This window comes from Oncorhynchus kisutch, linkage group LG14, assembly GCF_002021735.2.
Source record: "Oncorhynchus kisutch isolate 150728-3 linkage group LG14, Okis_V2, whole genome shotgun sequence".
In the NCBI taxonomy this organism is placed as follows: domain Eukaryota; kingdom Metazoa; phylum Chordata; class Actinopteri; order Salmoniformes; family Salmonidae; genus Oncorhynchus; species Oncorhynchus kisutch.
The window spans coordinates 11,288,840-11,315,049 of NC_034187.2; the positions used below are offsets into that span (position 1 = coordinate 11,288,840).

Here is a 26,210-nt window from a genome sequence, read left to right on the forward strand (position 1 = left end):
CGTGCACCACTCCCTAGCATTCTTCTTGCCAATGTCCAGTCTCTTGGTTGATGAAATCCGAGCAAGGGTAGCATTCCAGAGGGACATCAGAGACTGTAACGTTCTTTGCTTCACGGAAACATGGCTCACTGGAGAGACGCTATCCGAGGCGGTGCAGCCAACGGGTTTCTCCACGCATCGCGCCGACAGAAACAAACATCTTTCTGGTAAGAAGAGGGGCGGGGGCGTATGCCTTATGGCTAACGTGACATGGTGTGATGAAAGAAACATACAGGAACTCAAATCCTTCTGTTCACCTGATTTAGAATTCCTCACAATCAAATGTAGACCGCATTATCTATCAAGAGAATTCTCTTTGATTATAATCACAGCCGTATATATCCCCCCCCAAGCAGACCCATCGATGGCTCTGAACGAACTTTATTTAACTCTTTGCAAACTGGAAACCATTTATCCGGAGGCTGCATTCATTGTAGCTGGGGATTTTAACAAGGCTAATCTGAAAACAAGACTCCCTAAATTTTATCAGCATATCGATTGCGCAACCAGGGGTGGAAAGACCTTGGATCATTGTTACTCTAACTTCCGCGACGCATATAAGGCCCTGCCCCGCCCCCCTTTCGGAAAAGCTGACCACGACTCCATTTTGTTGATCCCTGCCTACAGACAGAAACTAAAACAAGAGGCTCCCACGCTGAGGTCTGTCCAACGCTGGTCCGACCAAGCTGACTCCACACTCCAAGACTGCTTCCATCACGTGGACTGGGATATGTTTCGTATTGCGTCAGATAACAATATTGACGAATACGCTGATTCGGTGCGCGAGTTCATTAGAACGTGCGTTGAAGATGTCGTTCCCATAGCAACGATTAAAACATTCCCTAACCAGAAACCGTGGATTGATGGCAGCATTCGCGTGAAACTGAAAGCGCGAACCACTGCTTTTAATCAGGGCAAGGTGTCTGGTAACATGACCGAATACAAACAGTGCAGCTATTCCCTCCGCAAGGCTATCAAACAAGCTAAGCGTCAGTACAGAGACAAAGTAGAATCTCAATTCAACGGCTCAGACACGAGGCATGTGGCAGGGTCTACAGTCAATCACGGACTACAGGAAGAAATCCAGCCCAGTCACGGACCAGGATGTCTTGCTCCCAGGCAGACTAACTTTTTTGCCCGCTTTGAGGACAATACAGTGCCACTGACACGGCCTGCAACAAAAACATGCGGTCTCTCCTTCACTGCAGCCGAGGTGAGTAAGACATTTAAACGTGTTAACCCTCGCAAGGCTGCAGGCCCAGAAGGCATCCCCAGCCGCGCCCTCAGAGCATGCGCAGACCAGCTGGCCGGTGTGTTTACGGACATATTCAATCAATCCCTATACCAGTCTGCTGTTCCCACATGCTTCAAGAGGGCCACCATTGTTCCTGTTCCCAAGAAAGCTAAGGTAACTGAGCTAAACGACTTCCGTCATCATGAAGTGCTTTGAGAGACTAGTCAAGGACCATATCACCTCCACCCTACCTGACACCCTAGACCCACTCCAATTTGCTTACCGCCCAAATAGGTCCACAGACGATGCAATCTCAACCACACTGCACACTGCCCTAACCCATCTGGACAAGAGGAATACCTATGTGAGAATGCTGTTCATTGACTACAGCTCGGCATTCAACACCATAGTACCCTCCAAGCTCGTCATCAAGCTCGAGACCCTGGGTCTCGACCCCGCCCTGTGCAACTGGGTACTGGACTTCCTGAAGGGCCGCCCCCAGGTGGTGGGGGTAGGCAACAACATCTCCTCCCCGCTGATCCTCAACACTGGGGCCCCACAAGGGTGCGTTCTGAGCCCTCTCCTGTACTCCCTGTTCACCCACGACTGCGTGGCCACGCACGCCTCCAACTCAATCATCAAGTTTGCGGACGACACAACAGTGGTAGGCTTGATTACCAACAACGACGAGACGGCCTACAGGGAGGAGGTGAGGGCCCTCGGAGTGTGGTGTCAGGAAAATAACCTCACACTCAACGTCAACAAAACTAAGGAGATGATTGTGGACTTCAGGAAACAGCAGAGGGAACACCCCCCTATCCACATCGATGGAACAGTAGTGGAGAGGGTAGCAAGTTTTAAGTTCCTCGGCATACACATCACAGACAAACTGAATTGGTCCACTCACACAGATAGCATCGTGAAGAAGGCGCAGCAGCGCCTCTTCAACCTCAGGAGGCTGAAGAAATTTGGCTTGTCACCAAGAGCACTCACAAACTTCTACAGATGCACAATCGAGGGCATCCTGGCGGGCTGTATCACCGCCTGGTACGGCAACTGCTCCGCCCTCAACCGTAAGGCTCTCCAGAGGGTAGTGAGGTCTGCACAACGCATCACCGGGGGCAAACTACCTGCCCTCCAGGACACCTACACCACCCGATGTTACAGGAAGGCCATAAAGATCATCAAGGACATCAACCACCCGAGCCACTGCCTGTTCACCCTGCTATCATCCAGAAGGCGAGGTCAGTACAGGTGCATCAAAGCTGGGACCGAGAGACTGAAAAACAGCTTCTATCTCAAGGCCATCAGACTGTTAAACAGCCACCACTAACATTGAGTGGCTACTGCCAACACACTGACACTGACTCAACTCCAGCCACTTTAATAATGGGAATTGATGTAAATATATCACTAGCCACTTTAAACAATGCTACCTTATATAATGTTACTTACCCTACATTATTCATCTCATATGCATACGTATATACTGTACTCTATATCATCAACTGTATCCTTATGTAATACATGTATCACTAGCCACTAACTATGCCACTTTGTTTACATACTCATCTCATATGTATATACTGTACTCGATACCATCTACTGTATCTTGCCTATGCTGCTCTGTACCATCACTCATTCATATATCCTTATGTACATATTCTTTATCCCCTTACACTGTGTATAAGACAGTAGTTTTGGAATTGTTAGTTAGATTACTTGTTGGTTATTACTGCATTGTCGGAACTAGAAGCACGAGCATTTCGCTACACTCGCATTAACATCTGTATGTGACAAATAAAATTTGATTTGATTTGAACAAATGATTGGTTGGAGAAACTCTGTTTCTATTCAAGGTATAGTCAAGAATCCTGAGACAAAAGAGAATGTTGGATAGGGTTGCGCGTTCCATTTGCCAACCATACATTGACATAAGGCGCCAAAGTCAATTGTTAGTTGTGCACGCCAGTTACTAAAACAATGTAACTTGTTAACCATGTTTCTACTGTGTATAAAGCTGGCCATTTTAAACATACATGCTCTAGCAATGTGAAATATATTACTAGATTAACGATTAAAGTGTTGGTAGAGAATCATTTAATTGAACCTACCTGATGCATTATTGTGCAATTTATTGAAGTGTGTGTTTATGTTAAACTGTTGTTTTATGGTACATGTCCATGGGAAATTACGCATTTATGGTAGATATGTGTTTTGGGGCTATCATGATGGGACATTCATAGCGGCCGAGAGTTCCTGGATAGAGTATTTAGGTGGTCAGTTGGCCTTTGCCTGGGCGAGAGCAGGCTGGGCAGGTAACAAGTTGGCTAGAGTAGAGTTACACCTGTGTTTGGCTATAGACGGTTGTTACCGGAATAGTTTATACTGAGAATATCTTTGATTTATTCAAGCATTTGTCAAAGTCCTGTTTGTTATTTTCTGTATTAAGTTTATTGGCCAATTGGTCCCTGCACCTGTCTCATCCGGTACCAGAAGATCCTGTCTGTCTCCTCACTGTCCAATCCACTGCTTCTGCTTCACAGGTGGTTTGTGACAAAACGGAATAGTAATCAGACATTATTTTTTACAACCGAGAGGAAGCAAATGTACAATATGTTGTATGTTTAAACCACAATAATTTATTAATTCAATTCAGGTGTCATTGAATCTTTATGAAAATGTGTTTTCCATTTTCTCCCACCCAATTCAGCAGTCCTAAAATCTATCATGTTGTTCCATGATTGACGTCTTCCCTGGTCAAACGTAGTGCCCAACATGGGGATGAGTGTGTCATGTGGAGACGCCATGTGGGTTAATTACCAATGCATGAAGCTTGATGTAATTATTTCAGAATCTCTGAATTAAACATGCTTCAGGGGCCAGGAACAATCGACAGACAGGCCCCTCAACCATAGAGGGAAAACGACCCCCTCTCCTGTCACTCTTTTGCTCTCTCCATCTTTTAAAAAAGTGATCATCTCCCTCGGTCTCTTTCATCACTCCCTCTTGGTTGCTATCTCTCACTGTCTGTCTCGCCCTAGCTCTTTGCTGTTGAATTGTAAAGGGGATCTCTTCTTGCCTGGAGATTTTTTGGGGTGGACGTTTGTCAGCCTGCTATGAAAGTCCCTGCTAATGGATTTAAGGTCAATGTCCCAATCCCCTGGGCTAGGGCAGTTAGCCTTACTGATAAAGAGAAATGCTCGGCGTTCGTTCTGATTATTCCCATCCTCTTTTAAAGTGTCATTCAGATCCTTTACAACGCCGTTACGTTTCATCCGTGAATCTTAGAAATAAATTATATTACATAATAAATGTCTGAGCGGACACCCGCTCTGTGGCGTTCTGATGTGGTCGATCGGTTTAGTTTAGCCTCTTCCACTTCCTTATAGCAACAGTATCATGCAGGAGAGAGCATCAGTGGCACACGTCTCAACATTAGAAGGTCTAGTTTACTGTTCTTCTGTGTGGTAATGATGGTCTATTGTCGGTCAATAAATAGAGGGAAGGAAGGGGAGATGGTGGGAGAAAAGATGGAAGGGGAGAGAGGAGGGTGTGAGCCAATGTTATTATAGTAAACTAAATCAAAACGAATCATGAAGAAGCTATTTTGTAAACGGAAATAAAATAATTAACAAACCTGTTAATGACGTGGCACCCAACCATTGGTGGATGCATGCAACATCAATTCAGGGGAACACCACGTTGATGTGGTTAGCTGATACCTAAAATACCTATCCAGGTGTTGCTCAGATCTTACGTCTTAGCAGAGGAACGGCCCATTTGAGATGAGTTTGATGCAAGACTTTGCACAGTCACAGAGTGTCTGCACATGTGTGCTTCATACTGCTACAACATGGTAGCTAATGGGACCTTAACAGTGGGGAAGTTTAGCCTCGCGCTTCAACCCTCCTAGTTGTTGCGGAAATTGTTACGGTTTTACTTTCGTAAATCTAAAAACGAAATAGAAATGTTTGCTTGTTGCTAAAATTATAATAGTTCGCCTAATTTCAGTATGTGACAAAACAAACAAGTATATTGTAGAGAATCATTGTACCATCTTAACCGGTGTGAAATGTATTTTCCATAACCAAAAATATTGTAATTTCAGCTCTTCTGAAACTGTTGTACAAAACTGAAAGTAAAAGACGCAAAAACTAAATTTAAGAACGAGAAGCATAAAAATAGCACACACAGAACAGATCTACCACTTTGAAAGCAAGTCTATGAGAATGAATTTGGTTTGACCACCCAAAAAGTTGCATATTGCAGCTTTAATTTAAAGCCACAATTATAATCATCTTGGGAGGAGAGGGATGCCATTTTTAATGTGATTCCAAACAAGGTCAGATTGAACAAGTACTCTGTGTGTGTGTGTGTGTGTGTGGCTGTCTGTTATGATCATATTCAGGAGGAACTGGCAGACCCAGACAGACAGCACACCTCCTCCTCCTGTCCATCCCCAGTCCCCCCCAGGGGGGGTGCAGCACATACCTACCTCACTCATCCATCTGCCCCTGCACTAGAAGCACTACCACTGATCTAATGATAGTGTTCCTGGCTGCCCTGCCATAGCTCTGTACGCTGGAGACAATGAGGTTAATATTAGGAGACAGACACAGGATTTAACCACCCTAATCTCATACTAGGGCGAGTGGGCTTATATTGGGGCCAGTCAAAGGTCAGACTAAGAGCTGCATTTTTGTTCTGTTAAAACATTTTGAATTTAGTCCATGGGGGGGGGCATTATTGTTCATTTCCAGAGTCATAGGACTGTGTTTACATGTACACGTTCATTTGATTAGGATTGTTTTAGGAGGATTGGGAGTTTCTTACCAGAGGCTGTTCAGATGGCTACCCTTTGTAAATATTGACCATGAGTAGATTGTCCAAGATCTTATGAAGACACAGGACGCCTTGTCATCATGGATAGTTTTTTTTTGTTAGAATACCTAATATAAATGAACTTTTTAGGATTCCCTCAGTCTCCTTCACCCTCTGTGAACCAAGAAGGGGAGAATGTATGGATGGGCTAGTTCACTTGCCTTTTGCTGCCCTCTGCTGGTAGTCAGTGAGACGTTGGGCTGAATGATCATCACTAAACCTTGCTCCTTCTGTGTCTAAGTTGATTTAGCCCCAAACTCATTGAGCGTCACCTATTTGTGGTATCAATTCCTTTTATTCATGCTTGAACAAACTTTCGTGGTTCAAACTTGTGAAACGGCGTGTTACACACACACACCCTAACACTCAGCAGAGAGTGGTTTATGTTATCTAGTGAATGAACAGTTAGTCAGTGTGTGTGGTAGTGAGCAGAAAGACCCAGCTGGTAACACACAGCCCTACCCTCACAGCAGCCCTGGCTAGATTTCTGTTTGCTGGACACTTCTCATCCTTTGAGTGGAAGTTGCATTGTTCTCCACTGAGTGTTCTGAGGAGTAAGTCAGTCAAGTTTGAAAAGACAACGAGGAACCGGACTGTCGTTCCTCCTGTCAAGCGGGGGTGGGGGGGGGGCATAAGAAACAGGCTGCCAACTTGTGGTGAGAATTGTAAAAGATCTTTACTTTTCCCGCTACTCTCACGCTCAACTGGAGGACCTGGTGAACTAATGCCTGTTAGTTTAGTGTTGGTTTGCTGATGTTAGCCTTCTTTCATAGGATCAACGACGTTGTTCTGTAATAATAGACCTCTGATCTGCTGTTATTTGCTGTATCTCTGGTTCCTTCCCTTTAGTGTCGTCCTGTTTTCACCAAGCCGTGTGTGTGTGTGTGTGTGCACAGTAGGACCCTGATTGTTGTGATGGACATGATAGCTATGATGTATGATATGACCCATTCCCCTGTTGTTAGACTGTGCTGATACATGACAAAGGGATATGTACTGTAGCAGGCCTGTTGCACATAATGGTTGTCTGCTGAATGGTTGATAGTTGTCCGAATGAAGGAGTGAATGCGAAGGCCTATGTGTTTGCTAACTCTTATTAGGCTGAGATGATTGGCACAGAAGTAGGAATTGATATAGAGGAGCGATCTGAGGAGATAAGAGATGTGCGGATTTGTATCTCTATATTGGCGGCAGGTAGCCTAGTGGTTAGCGTTGGGCCAGTAACTGAAAGGTTGCTTGTTCGATCCCTGCTCTTGAGCAAGGCACTTAACCCTAATGGCGCCAGGGTCTCCGTTAATAATGGTTGACACTTTCTGAGGGTGTCTCAGGGGGAGGGATATGCAAATAAACAAAATGTCCATTTCACCATAATTGTACAGATTAAGAGGTTGTACATGGGTGAAACAGGACAAATATAAGTGCCCCCTATTTGACTAGCTTTTGGCGGTAAACCGAGATATTTGGAAATGGCCACGGGATGGTTTTTCAATACTGTCAATACCGTTGAAACTATTTATTTTAAAGTTGTTCAATAAATGTGAATATTTGTAGCAATTTAAGTAAATATCTGCAGTCAACTTGTGCAATACGTTAGGAGATAAAGCAGATCGTGTTAATTTCACCTGTCACATTACTTTGCATTAATGATGCTGACGAGCCAGTCACGTGTGTTTTGTTTGTTAAATAGCACAACGGGAGAAAGCAGGAGCAGGTGAGTCCAGCAGTGTATTTACAGGGGTTGTGTTTTATATTGAAAGTCAAGTGGACGTGCAACTGTAGTTTTCCTTCACAGAAAATACATAGTATTCAACACACCTGGTAGAAAATAGCTTCATTTTCATCAGATGACAACAATGGATTGTTTTTGTTTGTGTGTTTTTTTATTTACGGTGCATGGCCATGTTTATCATAGGAAGATTGTAGCCAGCTACATTAAAAAAAAAATTGCTTAAAGTTAATCTTGCATTTTTACAAAGAATTAGGCTGGCTACAACGCGATAAGTAGCTACCCGTCAGTCAAATCAAATCAAATTTTATTTGTCACATACACATGGTTAGCAGATGTTAATGCGAGTGTAGCGAAATGCTTGTGCTTCTAGTTCCGACAATGCAGTCAGAGCGCTGTCTGCTGTTAGAATGCCCCTTTGTGAATTCTCATCCGAGTGAAGAAGTGCAACTGAAGCATAAAATGTGTCTGTTGCCGAGCAGAAATTACAATAAGCATTTTAGAGCTGTGTTTACACAACAATATTTCTGCATTTTATATATTTTTCCTGCGTGAAAATCACAGAACGGGACCCCTAAGTTTGACTTGCTAGTGACAGTGCATTTGGAAAGTATTCAGACCCCTTGACTTTTTCCACATTGTTACCTTACAGCCTTATTCTAAAATTGATGCAAATTATATATATTTTTTATCCATCTACATACAATACCCCATAAAGACAAAGCAACATTTTTGCAGATGTATAAAAAAACTGAAATCACATTCAGACCCTTTTGAAGCACCTTTGGCAGCAATTACAGTATCGTTTTCTTGGGTATGATGCTACAAGCTTGGCACACCTGTATTTGGAGTTTCTCCCATTCTTCTCTGCAGATCATCTCATGCTCTTTTAGGTTGGATAGCGAGCATTGCTGCACAGCTATTTTCAGGTTTCTCCATAGATTTTCGATCGGGTTCAAGTCCCAGTCCTGACTGGGACACTTAAGGACATTTAGAGACTCCTGCGTTGTCTTGGCTGTGTGCTTAGGGTTCTTGTCCTGTTAGAAGGTGAACCTTCTCCCCCAGTCTGAGGTCCTGAGCGCTCTGGAGCAGGTTTTCATCAAGGATCTCTCTGTTCTGATTCTGCCACCACCATACTTCACCGTAGGGATGGTGCCAGGTTTCCTCCAGACATGAGGCTTGGCATTCAGGTCAAAGAGTTCAATCTTGGTTTCATCAGACCAGAGAATCTTGTTTCTCATGGTCTGAGAGTCCATTTTGGTGCCTTTTGGCAAACTCCAAGCGAGCTGATGTGCCTTTTACTGAGGAGTGGCTTCTGTCTGGCCACTCTACAATAAAGGCCTGATTGGTGGAGTGCTGCAGATATGGTTGTCCTTTTGCAATGTTCTCCCATCTCCACAGAGGAACTCTGGAGCTCTGTCAGAGTGACCATTAGGTTCTTCGTCACCTGACCAAGGCTCTTCTCCCCCGATTGCTCAGTTTCGCCGGGCGGACAGCTCTAGGAAGAGTCTTGGTGGTTCCAAACTTCTTCCATTTAAGAATGATGGAGGCCATTGTGTTCTTGGGGATCTTCAATGCTGCAGACATTTTTTGGTACCCTTCCCTATATCTGTCTTGACACAATCTTGTCTCGGAGCTCTACGGACAACTCCTTCGACCTCATGGCTTGGTTTTTGCTCTGACATGCACTGTCAATTGTGTGCCTTTCCAAGTCATGTTCAATCAATTGAATTTACCACAGGTGAACTCCAAGTTGTAGAGACATCTCAAGGATGGTCAATGGAAACAGAATCTCATAGCAAAGGGTCTGAATACTTATGTAAAGGTATTCATTTTTATGTTTAATACATTTGCAAACTGTTTTCACTTTGTCATTATGGGGTATTGTGTGTAGATTGATGAGGAAAAACAATTTAATACATTTTAGATAAGGCTGTAAATTAACAATGTGGAAAAAGCCAAGGGGTCTGAATACTTTCCTGAATGCACTGCATCGAAGTGGCTGAATTAATAACTAGACGGGGCATCATATTGTTAGCTTTGCCGTGTCAAACACAAAGCCCTTTCGATGAGCTCTCCGTACAGCTGCCACTGCTATCTTGACATTCAGTAGTTCCTACATATGGTTGTGGATGTAAATTCTATATAACTTGTGGAATTTTTTGTTAGCATTCTGGTAATAGACACGCAATGGGCTTTTCTGTGGTTTTTGTGTACTTTTCTGCCCCCTTGTGTACCAAACCGGGTAATGGCATAAATCCAAGGATGAGATTATGGTATGACAATATAAAAATGTGGATACCGCTCAAGCCTATATTTGACCGTTATATGCAATGCTTCATCTGAAGTGTGTGTGTTAGTGAGAGCATCCCCAGATGGCTCCAGCTCCACCACAAGCAGTCAGGTGAATTATCCACTGTAGCGTTGTTTCTGAAAGGAGCACCATAAGACAGATCTCTTATCACCAGACATACAGCGGCCTCAGGACACGAGACGAGGAATATGTTTTGTCTTCAGATACCTTCCGGACCAATTGTCAACTGGTAATGTGACTGTCCTTTACTCCTCTGATCTGGTGAGACCTGTTACAGGGGACTTCCTCAGTTACTGCTTAGAGAGGGAGAGAAGCACTGATGTTATGGTTCAGTAGTTTCAATGGAGATTCCCCCTGTCAGGACGTGCACAGGGCATCTGCAACCCATCTGTTCCGTTTGTCTGGGGGTCATACTGTAACAAAGGTGCCTGGTTGTGGCTTTCCCTCTACTCTGACTGACGAGCATCAGACGGTTGTATACAAAGTGAAGTATTAAGCAGGATCTTGGATGGGGAGTGTAACTCTGGCCATTACATTCTCGAGCATAATAATGTAAGAAGGTATTTTTCATAGAAGTGAAGACATCAAGACAGCTGTTTTTCATAGCAGCTTACAATGACGTAGGACGTGTTGTGTTGAACATACCATGCAAAATAAGCGCTGGGAGGCATGAGATATCATGTGGTTACCCCACAATGGACTGTTTTATAAGAAGCACGCAGTGGCGATCTGTCTGTGGTCTGACAGTGCTATGCCTCTCAATGGACAACAGTCTAGATCATTTGTTCATTCATTTCTCAACTCGACGGGTGAAATGAAAAGGTCTGCGTCCCAAATTGCACCCTGTTCCCTATATAGGGCACTACTGGTCAAAGGGCCCTGGTGAAAAGTAATACACTTCATAAGGAATGGGGTACCATTTGGGATGCATGCAGCCAAGCATCTAGATTTGACTGTTTCTGACCTCCGGAGCATCATGTAATTTAACCAAATGAATGATTCTTTTTTCTGGACACTTGAGCCAGTCAGTCACAGCATCATACCACAAGGGTTAGGGTTAGTATCATACCACAAGGAGGAGACCAGTGAGCCTTCAGTTACTGGTCACAACTCAAGATTGTTTGAAAAGACACTAGAATACATACCCTTTTTAAATTCATTATAACATAATGTGTTCAACATTTCTGATTTAGTTTAGAGAGATAAGGTTAGGCAGAGTACAGACATTTTAAATCCACTCAAAGGACTAGTGTGAGGGATGCATACTCTTTTTAAATGATTCATAATAACAGATTTAATATTTTCAGCTTTATTTATGTTGTCTGCATGCTTTGTGGTTGTAGCTTTGGGGTGAAGAGGCAGTTGGAGTATAGCATGTATGGGAGATTTACACTACCGGTCAAAAGTTTGAGAACATCTACTCATTCAAGGGTTTTATTTTATTTGTACTATTTTCTACATTGTAGAATAATAGTGAAGACATCAAAACTATGAAATAACACATATGGAATCATGTAGTAACCAATAAAGTTAAATAAATCAATATATTTTATATTTGAGATATTTCAAATAGCCAAACTTTGCCTTGATGACAGCTTTGCACCCTCTGGGCATTCTCTCAACCAGCTTCACCTGGAATGCTTTTCCAACAGTTTTGGATTCCCACACGCTGAGCACCTGTTGCCTGCTTTTCCTTCACTCTGCGGTTCGACTCATCCCAAACCATCTCAATTTGGCTGAGGTCGGGGGATTGTGGAGGGCAGGTCATCTGATGCAGCACTTAATCACTCTCCTTCTTGGTAAAATAGCCCTTACACAGCCTGGAGGTGTATTGGGTCATTGTCGTGTTGAAAAACAAATGATAGTCTCACTAAATCCAATCCAGATGGGATGGTGTATCGCTGCAGAATGCTGTGGTAGCCATGCCGGTTAAGTGTGCCTTGAATTCTAAATAAATCAGACAGTGTCACCAGTAAAGCAACACCACACCATAACACCTCCTCCTCCATGTATTATGGTGGGAAATACACATGCAGAGATCATCCATTCAACCACACCGCGTCTCACAAAGACACGGCAGTTGGAACCAAAAATCTCCAATTTGGACTCCAGACCAAAGGACAAATTTCCACCGGTCTAATGTCTATTGCTCATGTTTGTTGGCCCAAGCAAGTCTCTTCTTATTATTGGTGGTCTTTAGTAGTGGTTTCTTTGCAGAAATTCGACCATGAAGGCCTGATTCACACAGACTCTTCTGACGAGTTGATGTTGAGATGTGTCTGTTACTTGGACTCTGAAGCATTTATTTGGGCTGCAATTTCTGAGGCTGGTAACTCTAATGAACTCATCCACTGCAGCAGAGGTAACTCTGGGTCTTCCATTCCTGTGGCGGTCTTCGTGAGAGCCAGTTTCATCATAATGCTTGACCGTTTTTGCGACTGCACTTGAAGAAACTTTCAACGTTCTTGAAATTTTCCGTATTGACCGACCTTCATGTCTGAAAGCAATGGACTGTTTCTCTTTGCTTATTTGGGCTATTTGAACATGTTTCATTATCTACTTGAGGCTAAATTGATTTTATTGATGTATTATATTAAGTTAAAATAAGTGTTCATTCAGTATTGTTGTAATTGTCATTATTACAAATAAAAATCTATCAAAATAATCGTCTAATTGATCGGTATCGGCTTTTTTGGTCCTCCAATAATCGGTATCGGCGTTGAAAAATCATAATCGGTCAACCTCTAGTTTGTATGATGGCAATTTGCATATACTCCAGAATGTGAGAGTGATCAGATGAATTGCAAAGTCCGTCTTTGCCATGCAAATGAACTGAATTCCCCAAAAACATTTCCACTGCATTTCAGCCCTGCCACAAAAGGACCAGCTGACATGTCAGTGATTCTCGCGTTAACACAGGTGTGAGTGTTGACGAGGACAAGGCTGGAGATCACTCTGTCATGCTGATTGAGTTTGAATAACAGACTGGAAGCTTCAAAAGGAGGGTGGTGCTTGGAATCATTGTTCTTCCTCTGTCAACCATGATTTCCTGCAAGGAAACACGTGCCGTCATCATTGCTTCACAGGTAAGGATATTGCTGCCAGTAAGATTGCACCTAAATTAACCATTTATCGGATCATCAAGAACTTCAAGGAGAGCGTTTCAATTGTTGTGAAGAAGGTTTCAGGGCGCCCAAGAAAGTCCAGCATGCGCCAGGACCGTCTCCTAAAGTTGATTCAGCTGCGGGATCGGGGCACCACCAGTACAGAGCTTGCTCAGGAATGGCAGCAGGCAGGTGTGAGTGCATCTGCATGCACAGTGAGGTGAAGACTTTGAGGATGGCCTGGTGTCAAGAAGGGCAGCAAAGAAGCTACTTCTCTCCAGGTGAGGACTGTGGTAAAGTCATTTTCTCTAAATCCCCTTTCCCGATTGTTTGGGGCATCCGGGGAAAAAGCTTGTCCGGAGAAGACCAGGTGAGCGCTACCATCAGTCCTGTGTCATGGCAACAGTAAAGCATCCTGAGACCATTCATGTGTGGGGTTGCTTCTCAGCCAAGGGATTGGGCTCTCTCACAATTTTGACTAAGAACACAGCCATGAATAAAGAATGGTACCAACACATCCTCCAAGAGCAACTTCTCCCAACCATCCAGGAACAGTTTGGTGATGAACAATGCCTTTTCCAGCATGATGGAGCACCTTGCCATAAGGCAAAAGTGATAACTAAGTGGCTTGGAGAACAAATCATTGATATTTTGTGTCCATGGACAGGAAACTCCCCAGACCTTAATCCCATTGAGAACTTGTGATCAATCCTCAAGTGGCAGGAGGACAAACAAAAACCCACAAATTCTGACAAACTCACAGCATGCCAGGGCGGATTGCAGAGGTCTTGAAAAAGAAGGGTCAACACTGCAAATATTGACCCTTTGCATCAACTTCATGTAATTGTCAATAAAAGCCTTTGACACTTATGAAATGCTTGTAATTATACTTCAGTATTCCATAGTAACATCTGACAAAATTATCTAAAGACACTGAGGCAGCAGACTTTGAAAATTAATATTTGTGTAATTCTCAAAACTTTTTGCCACGACTGTAGACTTGATATTTTACCAAATAGGGCTATCTTCCGTATACCCTCCCCTCCCCCCACCTTGTCACAACACAAATGATTGGCTCAAATGCATTAGGGAAAGAAATTCCACAAATATACTTTTAAGAAGACACACCTGTTAATTGAACTGCATTCCAGGTGACGACCTCATGAAGCTGGTTGAGAGAATGCCAAGAGTGTGCAAAGCTGTCATCAAGGCAATGAAGAATCTCAAATATAAATATATTTTGATTTGTTTAACACTTTTTTTTGTTACCACATGGTTCCATGTGTTATTTCATAGTTTTGATGTCTTCACTATTATTCTACAATGTAGACAATAGTAAAAAATAAAGAAAAATCGTTGCATGAGTGGGTGTTCTAAAACTTTTGACCGGCAGTGTATGGGATAGCTTAGTACAGGAGATATATGGAAAATGGCGCCGGAGAGAATGGCTGTTGTTTTATTGGCTCTTAACTTCTTATGGCTGGGGGCAGTATTGAGTAGCTTGGATGAATAAGGTGCCCAGAGTAAACTGCCTGCTCCTCAGTCCCAGTTGCTAATATATGCATATTATTTGGATAGAAAACACTGAAGTTTCTAAAACTCTTTGAATGATGTCTGTGAGTATAACAGAACTCATATGGCAGGCAAAAACCTGAGAAAAAATCCAACCAGGAAGTGGGAAATCTGAGGTTGGTCGATTCATTCCCTATTGAAGATACAGTGGGATATTGGTCCTCCTAAGGCTTCCACTAGATGTCAACCGTCTTCAGAAACTTGTTTGAGGCTTCTACTGTAAAGGAGGGGCTCATAAGGGTTCTTTGAGGCAGTGGTCTGGCAGATTGCCACGAGCTGGTCACGCGCATTCACATGAGAGGTAGCTTGCGCTCCATTGCTTTTCTACAGACAAAGGAATTCTCCGGTTGGAACATTATTGAAGTGTTATGTTAAAAAACATCCTAAAGATTGATTCTATACCTCGTTTAACCTGTTTCTACGGACTGTAATGGAACTTTTTGACATTTCGTCTGCTCCTAGTGAACGCCCTTCGTGACTTTGGATTTGTTTACAAAACGCGCTAACAAAAGTAGCTATTTGGACATAAATGATGGACATTATCGAACAAAACAAACATTTATTGTGGAACTGGGATTCCTGGGAGTGCATTCTGATGAAGATAATCAAAAGTAAGTGAATATTTATAATGTTATTTCTGACTTCTGTTGACTGCACAATATGGTGGACATCTTTTTGGCTTGTTGGGTCTCTGAGTGCAGTACTCAGATTATTGCATGGTTTGATTTTTCCGTAAAGCTTTTTTGAAATCTGACACAGCGGTTGCATTAAGGAGAAGTGTATCTAAAGTTCCATGCATAACACTTGTATTTTCATCAACATTTATAATGAGTATGTCTGTAAATTGATGTGGCTCTCTGCAAAATCACTGGATGTTTTGGAACTACTCAACATAACGCACCAATGTATACTGAGAATTTTTGACATAAATATTAACTTTATCGAACAAAACATACATGTATTGTGTAACATTAAGTCCTATGCGTGTCATCTGATAAAGATCATCAACGGTTAGTGATAGAATTAATCTCTTTCTGATTTTTGTGACTCCACTCTTTGGCTGGAAAAATGGCTGTGTTTTTCTGTGACTTGGCTCTGACCAAAACATAATCGTTTGTTGTGCTTTCGCTGTAAAGCCTATTTGAAATCGGACACTGTGGTGGGATTAACAACGAGATTACCTTTTAAAAATGATATAAGATACTTGTATGCTTGAGGAATTGTAATTATGAGATTTCTGTTGTTTTGAATTTGGCGCCCTGCACTTTCACTGACTGTTGTCATATCGATCCAGTTAACGCGATCTCAGCCCTAAGAAGTTTTTAACCAACCGTGCTATTTTGTTAGTTTTTTTTTGCATCGTAGCATTTCACTGTAAGGTCTGCACCTGTTTTATTCGGCGCATGTGACAAATAAAAATAAATATTCTGTTCTGGCTGATGACATTAACAGCCCCATTAGATCTTACATGTCATGTAAGACTTTGTGATACAAAAGAGGACATATTGTACATACAGTACAGTACAGTTAGGAACTTCCGCTAACTGCATGAAATATTACTTTGACGTTAAACTATAGTACTACATTATCCTTTTAAATTAAAAAAATAATATATACTGAATGAAAATATTAATGCAACATGTAGAGTGTTTGTCCCATGTTTCATGAGCTGAAATGAAAGATCCCTTAAGTGTTCCATATTCACAAAAAGCTTAATTCTCTCCGATTTGATGCACAAATTTGTTTACATCCCTGTTAATGAGCATTTCTCCTTTGCAAAGATAATCATCCACCTGACAGGTGTGGCATATCAAGAAGCTGATAAAACTACATGATCATTACACAAGTGCACCTTGTGCTGGGGACAATAAAAGGCCACTCCTATAATGTATTGTCTTCTCACAAAACACAATGCCACAAATGTGAAGTTTTGAGGGAGCATGCAATTGGCATGCTGACTGCAGGAATGTCCACCAGAGCTGTTGTCAGAGAATTGAATGTTGATTTCTCTACCATAAGTCGCCTCAAATGTCGTTTTAGAAAATGTTTGTACATCAAAAAGTCCTCTATCGGATTTGTTTTACTGTGGATATAGATACTTTCGTACCTGTTTCATCCAGCATCTTCACAAGGTCCTTAGCTGTTGTTCTGGGATTGATTTGCACTTTTCGCACCAAGGTACGTTCATCTCCAGGAGACAGAACGCGTCTCCTTCCTGAGCAGTATGATGGCTGCGTGGTCCCATGGTGTTTATACTTGCGTACTATTGTTTGTACAGATGAACGTGGTACCTTCAGACGGTTGGAAATTGCTCCCAAGGATGAACCAGACTTGTGGAGGTCTACAATTCTTTTTCTGAGGTCTTAGATTTTCCCATGATGTCAAGCAAAGAGGCACTGAGTTTGAAGGTAGGCCTTGAAATACATCCACAGGTACACCTCCAATTTACTCAAATGATGTCAATTAGCCTATCAGAAGCTTCTAAAGCCATGACATTATTTTCTGGAATTTTCCAAGCTGTTTAAATGCACAGTCATCTTAGTGTATGTAAACTTCTGATCCACTGGAATTGTAATACATTGAATTATATGAAATAATTGTAATACAGTGAATTAAGTGAAATAATCTGTCTGTAAACATTTGTTGGAAAAATGACTTGTCATGCACAAAGTAGATGTCCTAAATGACTTGCCAAAACTACAGTTTGTTAACAAGACATACGTGGAGCGGTTGAAAAACTAGTTTTAATGACTACACCCTAAGTGTATGTAAACTTCTGACTTCAACTGTAACAGCAGCTGCTTGTCAGCTTTGCATTCCTCAGAATTTTTGCAGAGCTGGGGACCATGTTTAATCACTGTTTTTCTTCCAAAGAGAAAATAATGATATGAAATATTGAAGAATGTCTGAGTCAGTGACATTAAACACCAGGGATGCATCTCAAATGGTACCCTATTTTGCTATATAGGGTACACCTTTTGATCAGAACCCTATAGGCCCTGGTCAAAAGTAGTGCACTATAAAGGGAATAAGGTGTAATTTGGGATACATCCCTGGTGTTTAATTTCACTGACTCAGACATTCTTCTTCAGCACAAACTGCTTATCAGTGAGAAGCTCAAGGTTACAGCTGATCTGGCCAATGTTTCATATAATTATTTTCTCTTTGGAAGAAAAACAGTGACTAAGCATGTTCTCCAGGCAGCTCTGCGAAACCTCGTGAGTATCCCCATAACAGTACTGATATGGGGATATCAACATGTGATATCACCTAGTCCCTGTCGTGTAAACACAAAGGAAGAGTACAATGTCATATCAGATTACAGAGAGGAACAGGGTTGTAGAGTAAATGGTATCAGCCTGGCTCTGTAGGACAGGACAGATATCACTATATTATTTATTTTGTATTTCCAGTTTGGGAGAGGAAAATCACCAGCAATACTTTGAAGACATTTGCAGGAGATGAGTCTGCAAAAGTCCTGAACCTTTTCCTATCTTTTTAATTTTCTTCAGCCCACACAACAAAGGGCGCTAAAGAACACAATAGTAGGATGTCTCTGCAGTGTTCTGTAGGTCTGGAGATCCTGGGTTTCTATTGAGGAAAAGCCATCTCACTAGTATTCCTGGTTATTTCTGGTACAATGAGCTGTGTACTTGTACCAAAACTTCTCAAGTTGATACTGTTGACAGTGGTCAGGTCAAAGACTACTGTACATACGATGCTTCTGGGGTCACTCCTGAGAAGGTCTGGAGAGTGTGTAGGCATTGTATTACTGGTGGAGAGGGAGAGCCAGTAGCTCAGACACACACACACTAGTCTTTCTGGCCCCTGGTCTCCCACAGTCCCCCGGTTCTCTACCACGGCACTTTACGACATCTGATGTTGATGTCGTAAAACAATGGTCAGTTTACTTGTCTACTGTTTTCCTGTTGTACTATGCACCGGATGCGGGTCTGTTATGTGATAGCTTGTGCCAACCCTCTATTGCTCTGTGATATGTTGATCCTTACTATGTGATGAGGTAGGTCTTCATCTCTGTTCATACAGACCATGTCTTCTCCTCTAGGATGGCTCATTGGGAACATTTGAGGACTTGGCTCAGGAGTACTCTGACTATTACAGTGCCTCTCTCAGTGATGTCCAAGACAGAATGGAGGAGATTAGGAAACGTAAGGTTGTCCAAGATGCACAATCAGCGATGGTAAATCATATTCTACTTATTAGGTTTAACCTAACGGTTGCAATTTTACAATCAGATGTTGTCCATCATTATTTAACATCAGTACAGTGTGATGTTGTATTTAACATCAGTACAGTGTGATGTTGTCCATCAGTAACAGCGTGACGTTGTCCTTCATCAGTAACAGTGTGACGTTGTCCTTCATCAGTAACAGTGTGACGTTGTCCTTCATCACTATTTAACATCAGTACAGTGTGATGTTGTCCTTCATCAGTAACAGTGTGACGTTGTCCTTCATCAGTAACAGTGTGACTTTGTCCTTCATCACTATTTAACATCAGTGCAGTGTGATGTTGTCCTTCATCAGTAGTGTGACGTTGTCCTTCATCAGTACAGCGTGACGTTGTATTTAACATCAGTAACAGTGTGACGTTGTCCTTCATCAGTAACAGTGTGACGTTGTCCTTCATCACTATTTAACATCAGTAAGAGTGTGATGGTGTCCTTCATCAGTACAGTGTGATGTTGTCCTTCATCAGTACAGTGTGATGTTGTACTTCATCAGTACAGTGTGATGTTGTCCTTCATCAGTACAGTGTGATGTTGTCCTTCATCAGTACAGTGTGATGTTGTCCTTAATCAGTACACTGTGATGTTGTCCTTCATCAGTACAGTGTGACGTCCTTCATCACTATTTAACATCAGTACAGTGTGACGTTGTATTTAACATCAGTACAGTGTGACGTTGTATTTAACATCAGTACAGTGTGACGTTGTATTTAACATCAGTACAGTGTGACACTGTCCTTCATCAGTATTTAACATCAGTACAGTGTGATGTTGTATTTAACATCAGTATTTAACATCAGTACAGTGTGATGTTGTCCTTCATGAGTACAGTGTGACGTTGTATTTAACATCAGTAACAGTGTGATGTTGTCCTTCATCAGTAACAGTGTGACGTTGTCCTTCATCAGTATTTAACATCAGTGCAGTGTGATGTTGTCCTTCATCAGTACAGTGTGATGTTGTCCTTCATCAGTACAGTGTATTGTTGTCCTTAATCAGTACACTGTGATGTTGTCCTTCATCAGTAACAGTGTGACGTTGTATTTAACATCAGTACAGTGTGACGTCCTTCATCACTATTTAACATCAGTACAGTGTGACGTTGTATTTAACATCAGTACAGTGTGACGTTGTATTTAACATCAGTACAGTGTGACGTTGTATTTAACATCAGTACAGTGTGACGTTGTATTTAACATCAGTACAGTGTGACACTGTCCTTCATCAGTATTTAACATCAGTACAGTGTGATGTTGTATTTAACATCAGTATTTAACATCAGTACAGTGTGATGTTGTCCTTCATGAGTACAGTGTGACGTTGTATTTAACATCAGTAACAGTGTGACGTTGTCCTTCATCAGTAACAGTGTGACGTTGTCCTTCATCAGTATTTAACATCAGTACAGTGTGATGTTGTCCTTCATCGGTAACAGTGTGACGTTGTCCTTCATCAGTAACAGTGTGACGTTGTCCTTCATCAGTAACAGTGTGACGTTGTCCTTCATCAGTAACAGTGTGATGTTGTCCTTCATCAGTAACAGTGTGACGTTGTCCTTCATCACTATTTAACATCAGTACAGTGTGATGTTGTCCTTCATTAGTAGTGTGACGTTGTCCTTCATCAGTACAGCGTGACGTTGTATTTAACATCGGTAACAGTGTGACGTTGTCCTTCATCAGTAACAGTGTGACGTTGTCCTTCATCACTATTTAACATCAGTAACAGTGTGATGTTGTCCTTAATCAGTACACTGTGATGTTGTCCTTCATCAGTACAGTGTGACGTTGTATTTAACATCAGTACAGTGTGACGTTGTATTTAACATCAGTACAGTGTGACGTTGTATTTAACATCAGTACAGTGTGACGTTGTATTTAACATCAGTACAGTGTGACACTGTCCTTCATCATTATTTAACATCAGTACAGTGTGATGTTGTATTTAACATCAGTATTTAACATCAGTACAGTGTGATGTTGTCCTTCATCAGTACAGTGTGACATTGTCCTTCATCAGTAACAGTGTGACGTTGTATTTAACATCAGTACAGTGTGACTTTGTCCTTCATCACTATTTAACATCAGTAACTGTGTGATGTTGTCCTTCATCAGTAACAGCGTGACATTGTCCTTCATCACTATTTAACATCAGTACAGTGTGACGTTGTCCTTCATCAGTACAGTGTGACGTTGTATTTAACATCAGTACAGTGTGACGTTGTCCTTCATCACTATTTAACATCAGTACAGTGTGATGTTGTCCTTCATCAGTAGTGTGACGTTGTCCTTCATCAGTACAGCGTGACGTTGTATTTAACATCAGTAACAGTGTGACGTTGTCCTTCATCAGTAACAGTGTGACGTTGTCCTTCATCACTATTTAACATCAGTAACAGTGTGATGTTGTCCTTCATCACTATTTAACATCAGTACAGTGTGATGTTGTCCTTCATCAGTAGTGTGACGTTGTCCTTCATCAGTACAGTGTGACGTTGTATTTAACATCAGTAACAGTGTGACGTTGTCCTTCATCAGTACAGTGTGATGTTGTCCTTCATCAGTACAGTGTGATGTTGTCCTTCATCAGTACAGTGTGATGTTGTCCTTCATCAGTACAGTGTGATGTTGTCCTTAATCAGTACAGTGTGATGTTGTCCTTAATCAGTACAGTGTGATGTTGTCCTTAATCAGTACAGTGTGATGTTGTCCTTCATGAGTACAGTGTGACGTTGTATTTAACATCAGTAACAGTGTGACGTTGTACTTCATCAGTAACAGTGTGACGTTGTCCTTCATCAGTATTTAACATCAGTACAGTGTGATGTTGTCCTTCATCGGTAACAGTGTGACATTGTCCTTCATCAGTAACAATGTGATGTTGTCCTTCATCAGTAACAGTGTGACATTGTCCTTCATCAGTAACAGTGTGATGTTGTCCTTCATCAGTACAGTGTGACGTTGTCCTTCATCAGTATTTAACATCAGTACAGTGTGATGTTCTCCTCCATCAGTACAGTGTGATGTTGTCCTCCATCAGTACAGTGTGATGTTGTCCTCCATCAGTACAGTGTGATGTTGTCCTCCATCAGTACAGTGTGATGTTGTCCTCCATCAGTACAGTGTGATGTTGTCCTCCATCAGTTACAGTGTGATGTTGTCCTCCATCAGTTACAGTGTGATGTTGTCCTCCATCAGTTACAGTGTGACGTTGTCCTTCATCAGTAACAGTGTGATGTTGTCCTTCATCAGTAACAGTGTGATGTTGTCCTTCATCAGTACAGTGTGACGTTGTCCTTCATCACTATTTAACATCAGTAACAGTGTGACGTTGTCCTTCATCAGTAACAGTGTGACGTTGTCCTTCATCACTATTTAACATCAGTACAGTGTGATGTTTTCCTTCATCAGTAACAGTGTGACGTTGTCCTTCATCAGTAACAGTGTGACTTTGTCCTTCATCACTATTTAACATCAGTGCAGTGTGATGTTGTCCTTCATCAGTAGTGTGACGTTGTCCTTCATCAGTACAGCGTGACGTTGTATTTAACATCAGTAACAGTGTGACGTTGTCCTTCATCAGTAACAGTGTGACGTTGTCCTTCATCACTATTTAACATCAGTAAGAGTGTGATGTTGTCCTTCATCAGTACAGTGTGATGTTGTCCTTCATCAGTACAGTGTGATGTTGTCCTTCATCAGTACAGTGTGATGTTGTCCTTAATCAGTACACTGTGATGTTGTCCTTCATCAGTAACAGTGTGACGTTGTATTTAACATCAGTACAGTGTGACGTCCTTCATCACTATTTAACATCAGTACAGTGTGACGTTGTATTTAACATCAGTACAGTGTGACGTTGTATTTAACATCAGTACAGTGTGACGTTGTATTTAACATCAGTACAGTGTGACGTTGTATTTAACATCAGTACAGTGTGACACTGTCCTTCATCAGTATTTAACATCAGTACAGTGTGATGTTGTATTTAACATCAGTATTTAACATCAGTACAGTGTGATGTTGTCCTTCATGAGTACAGTGTGACGTTGTATTTAACATCAGTAACAGTGTGACGTTGTCCTTCATCAGTAACAGTGTGACGTTGTCCTTCATCAGTATTTAACATCAGTGCAGTGTGATGTTGTCCTTCATCAGTACAGTGTGATGTTGTCCTTCATCAGTACAGTGTGATGTTGTCCTTAATCAGTACACTGTGATGTTGTCCTTCATCAGTAACAGTGTGACGTTGTATTTAACATCAGTACAGTGTGACGTCCTTCATCACTATTTAACATCAGTACAGTGTGACGTTGTATTTAACATCAGTACAGTGTGACGTTGTATTTAACATCAGTACAGTGTGACGTTGTATTTAACATCAGTACAGTGTGACACTGTCCTTCATCAGTATTTAACATCAGTACAGTGTGATGTTGTATTTAACATCAGTATTTAACATCAGTACAGTGTGATGTTGTCCTTCATGAGTACAGTGTGACGTTGTATTTAACATCAGTAACAGTGTGACGTTGTCCTTCATCAGTAACAGTGTGACGTTGTCCTTCATCAGTATTTAACATCAGTACAGTGTGATGTTGTCCTTCATCGGTAACAGTGTGACGTTGTCCTTCATCGGTAACAGTGTGACGTTGTCCTTCATCAGTAACAGTGTGACGTTGTCCTTCATCAGTAACAGTGTGATGTTGTCCTTCATCAGTAACAGTGTGACGTTGTCCTTCATCAGTACAGCGTGACGTTGTATTTAACATCAGTAACAGTGTGACGTTGTCCTTCATTAGTAGTGTGACGTTGTCCTTCATCAGTACAGCGTGACGTTGTATTTAACATCAGTAACAGTGTGACGTTGTCCTTCATCAGTAACAGTGTGACGTTGTCCTTCATCACTATTTAACATCAGTAACAGTGTGATGTTGTCCTTAATCAGTTCACTGTGATGTTGTCCTTCATCAGTACAGTGTGACGTTGTATTTAACATCAGTACAGTGTGACGTTGTATTTAACATCAGTACAGTGTGACGTTGTATTTAACATCAGTACAGTGTGACGTTGTATTTAACATCAGTACAGTGTGACACTGTCCTTCATCATTATTTAACATCAGTACAGTGTGATGTTGTATTTAACATCAGTATTTAACATCAGTACAGTGTGATGTTGTCCTTCATCAGTACAGTGTGACATTGTCCTTCATCAGTACAGTGTGACATTGTCCTTCATCAGTACAGTGTGACATTGTCCTTCATCAGTAACAGTGTGACGTTGTATTTAACATCAGTACAGTGTGACTTTGTCCTTCATCACTATTTAACATCAGTAACTGTGTGATGTTGTCCTTCATCAGTAACAGCGTGACATTGTCCTTCATCACTATTTAACATCAGTACAGTGTGACGTTGTATTTAACATCAGTACAGTGTGACGTTGTCCTTCATCACTATTTAACATCAGTACAGTGTGATGTTGTTCTTCATCAGTAGTGTGACGTTGTCCTTCATCAGTACAGCGTGACGTTGTATTTAACATCAGTAACAGTGTGACGTTGTCCTTCATCAGTACAGTGTGATGTTGTCCTTCATCAGTACAGTGTGATGTTGTCCTTCATCAGTAGTGTGATGTTGTCCTTCATCAGTACAGTGTGATGTTGTCCTTCATCAGTACAGTGTGATGTTGTCCTTAATCAGTACAGTGTGATGTTGTCCTTCATCAGTACAGTGTGATGTTGTCCTTCATCAGTACAGTGTGACGTTGTATTTAACATCAGTACAGTGTGACGTTGTATTTAACATCAGTACAGTGTGACGTTGTATTTAACATCAGTACAGTGTGACACTGTCCTTCATCAGTATTTAACATCAGTACAGTGTGATGTTGTCCTTCATGAGTACAGTGTGACGTTGTATTTAACATCAGTAACAGTGTGACGTTGTACTTCATCAGTAACAGTGTGACGTTGTCCTTCATCAGTATTTAACATCAGTACAGTGTGATGTTGTCCTTCATCGGTAACAGTGTGACATTGTCCTTCATCAGTAACAATGTGATGTTGTCCTTCATCAGTAACAGTGTGACATTGTCCTTCATCAGTAACAGTGTGATGTTGTCCTTCATCAGTACAGTGTGACGTTGTCCTTCATCAGTATTTAACATCAGTACAGTGTGATGTTCTCCTCCATCAGTACAGTGTGATGTTGTCCTTCATCAGTAACAGTGTGACATTGTTCTTCATCAGTAACAGTGTGATGTTGTCCTTCATCAGTACAGTGTGACGTTGTCCTTCATCAGTATTTAACATCAGTACAGTGTGATGTTGTCCTCCATCAGTACAGTGTGATGTTGTCCTCCATCAGTACAGTGTGATGTTGTCCTCCATCAGTAACAGTGTGACATTGTCCTTCATCAGTAACAGTGTGATGTTGTTCTTCATCAGTACAGTGTGACGTTGTCCTTCATCAGTATTTAACATCAGTACAGTGTGATGTTGTCCTTCATCAGTACAGTGTGACATTGTCCTTCATCAGTAACAGTGTGACGTTGTATTTAACATCAGTACAGTGTGACTTTGTCCTTCATCACTATTTAACATCAGTAACTGTGTGATGTTGTCCTTCATCAGTAACAGCGTGACGTTGTCCTTCATCACTATTTAACATCAGTAACAGTGTGACGTTGTCCTTCATCACTATTTAACATCAGTACAGTGTGACGTTGTCCTTCATCAGTACAGTGTGACGTTGTCCTTCATCACTATTTAACATCAGTACAGTGTGATGTTGTCCTTCATCAGTAGTGTGACGTTGTCCTTCATCAGTACAGCGTGACGTTGTATTTAACATCAGTAACAGTGTAACGTTGTCCTTCATCAGTAACAGTGTGACGTTGGCTTTCATCACTATTTAACATCAGTAACAGTGTGATGTTGTCCTTCATCAGTACAGTGTGATGTTGTCCTTCATCAGAACAGTGTGATGTTGTCCTTCATCAGTAACAGTGTGACATTGTTCTTCATCAGTAACAGTGTGATGTTGTCCTTCATCAGTACAGTGTGACGTTGTCCTTCATCAGTAT

At 41.6% G+C, this 26,210-nt stretch overlaps 1 protein-coding gene across 5 annotated transcripts in view; it reads left to right on the forward strand.

Annotated features, from left to right (window-relative positions):
- The window catches only part of LOC109904287 (SAM and SH3 domain-containing protein 1), a 101,049-nt gene that overhangs the window by 54,278 nt on the left and 20,561 nt on the right, over window positions 1–26,210 (forward strand). For 3 of the 5 annotated variants that reach the window (XM_020501530.2, XM_031787809.1, XM_031787808.1), the window contains exon 2: window positions 18,940–19,074. The exons of the other annotated variants lie outside the window; for them this stretch is intronic. In XM_020501530.2, the coding sequence (XP_020357119.1) occupies window positions 18,940–19,074 (135 nt within the window). The remainder of the gene's footprint in view (window positions 1–18,939; window positions 19,075–26,210) is intronic. 5 annotated transcript variants of the gene reach the window in all.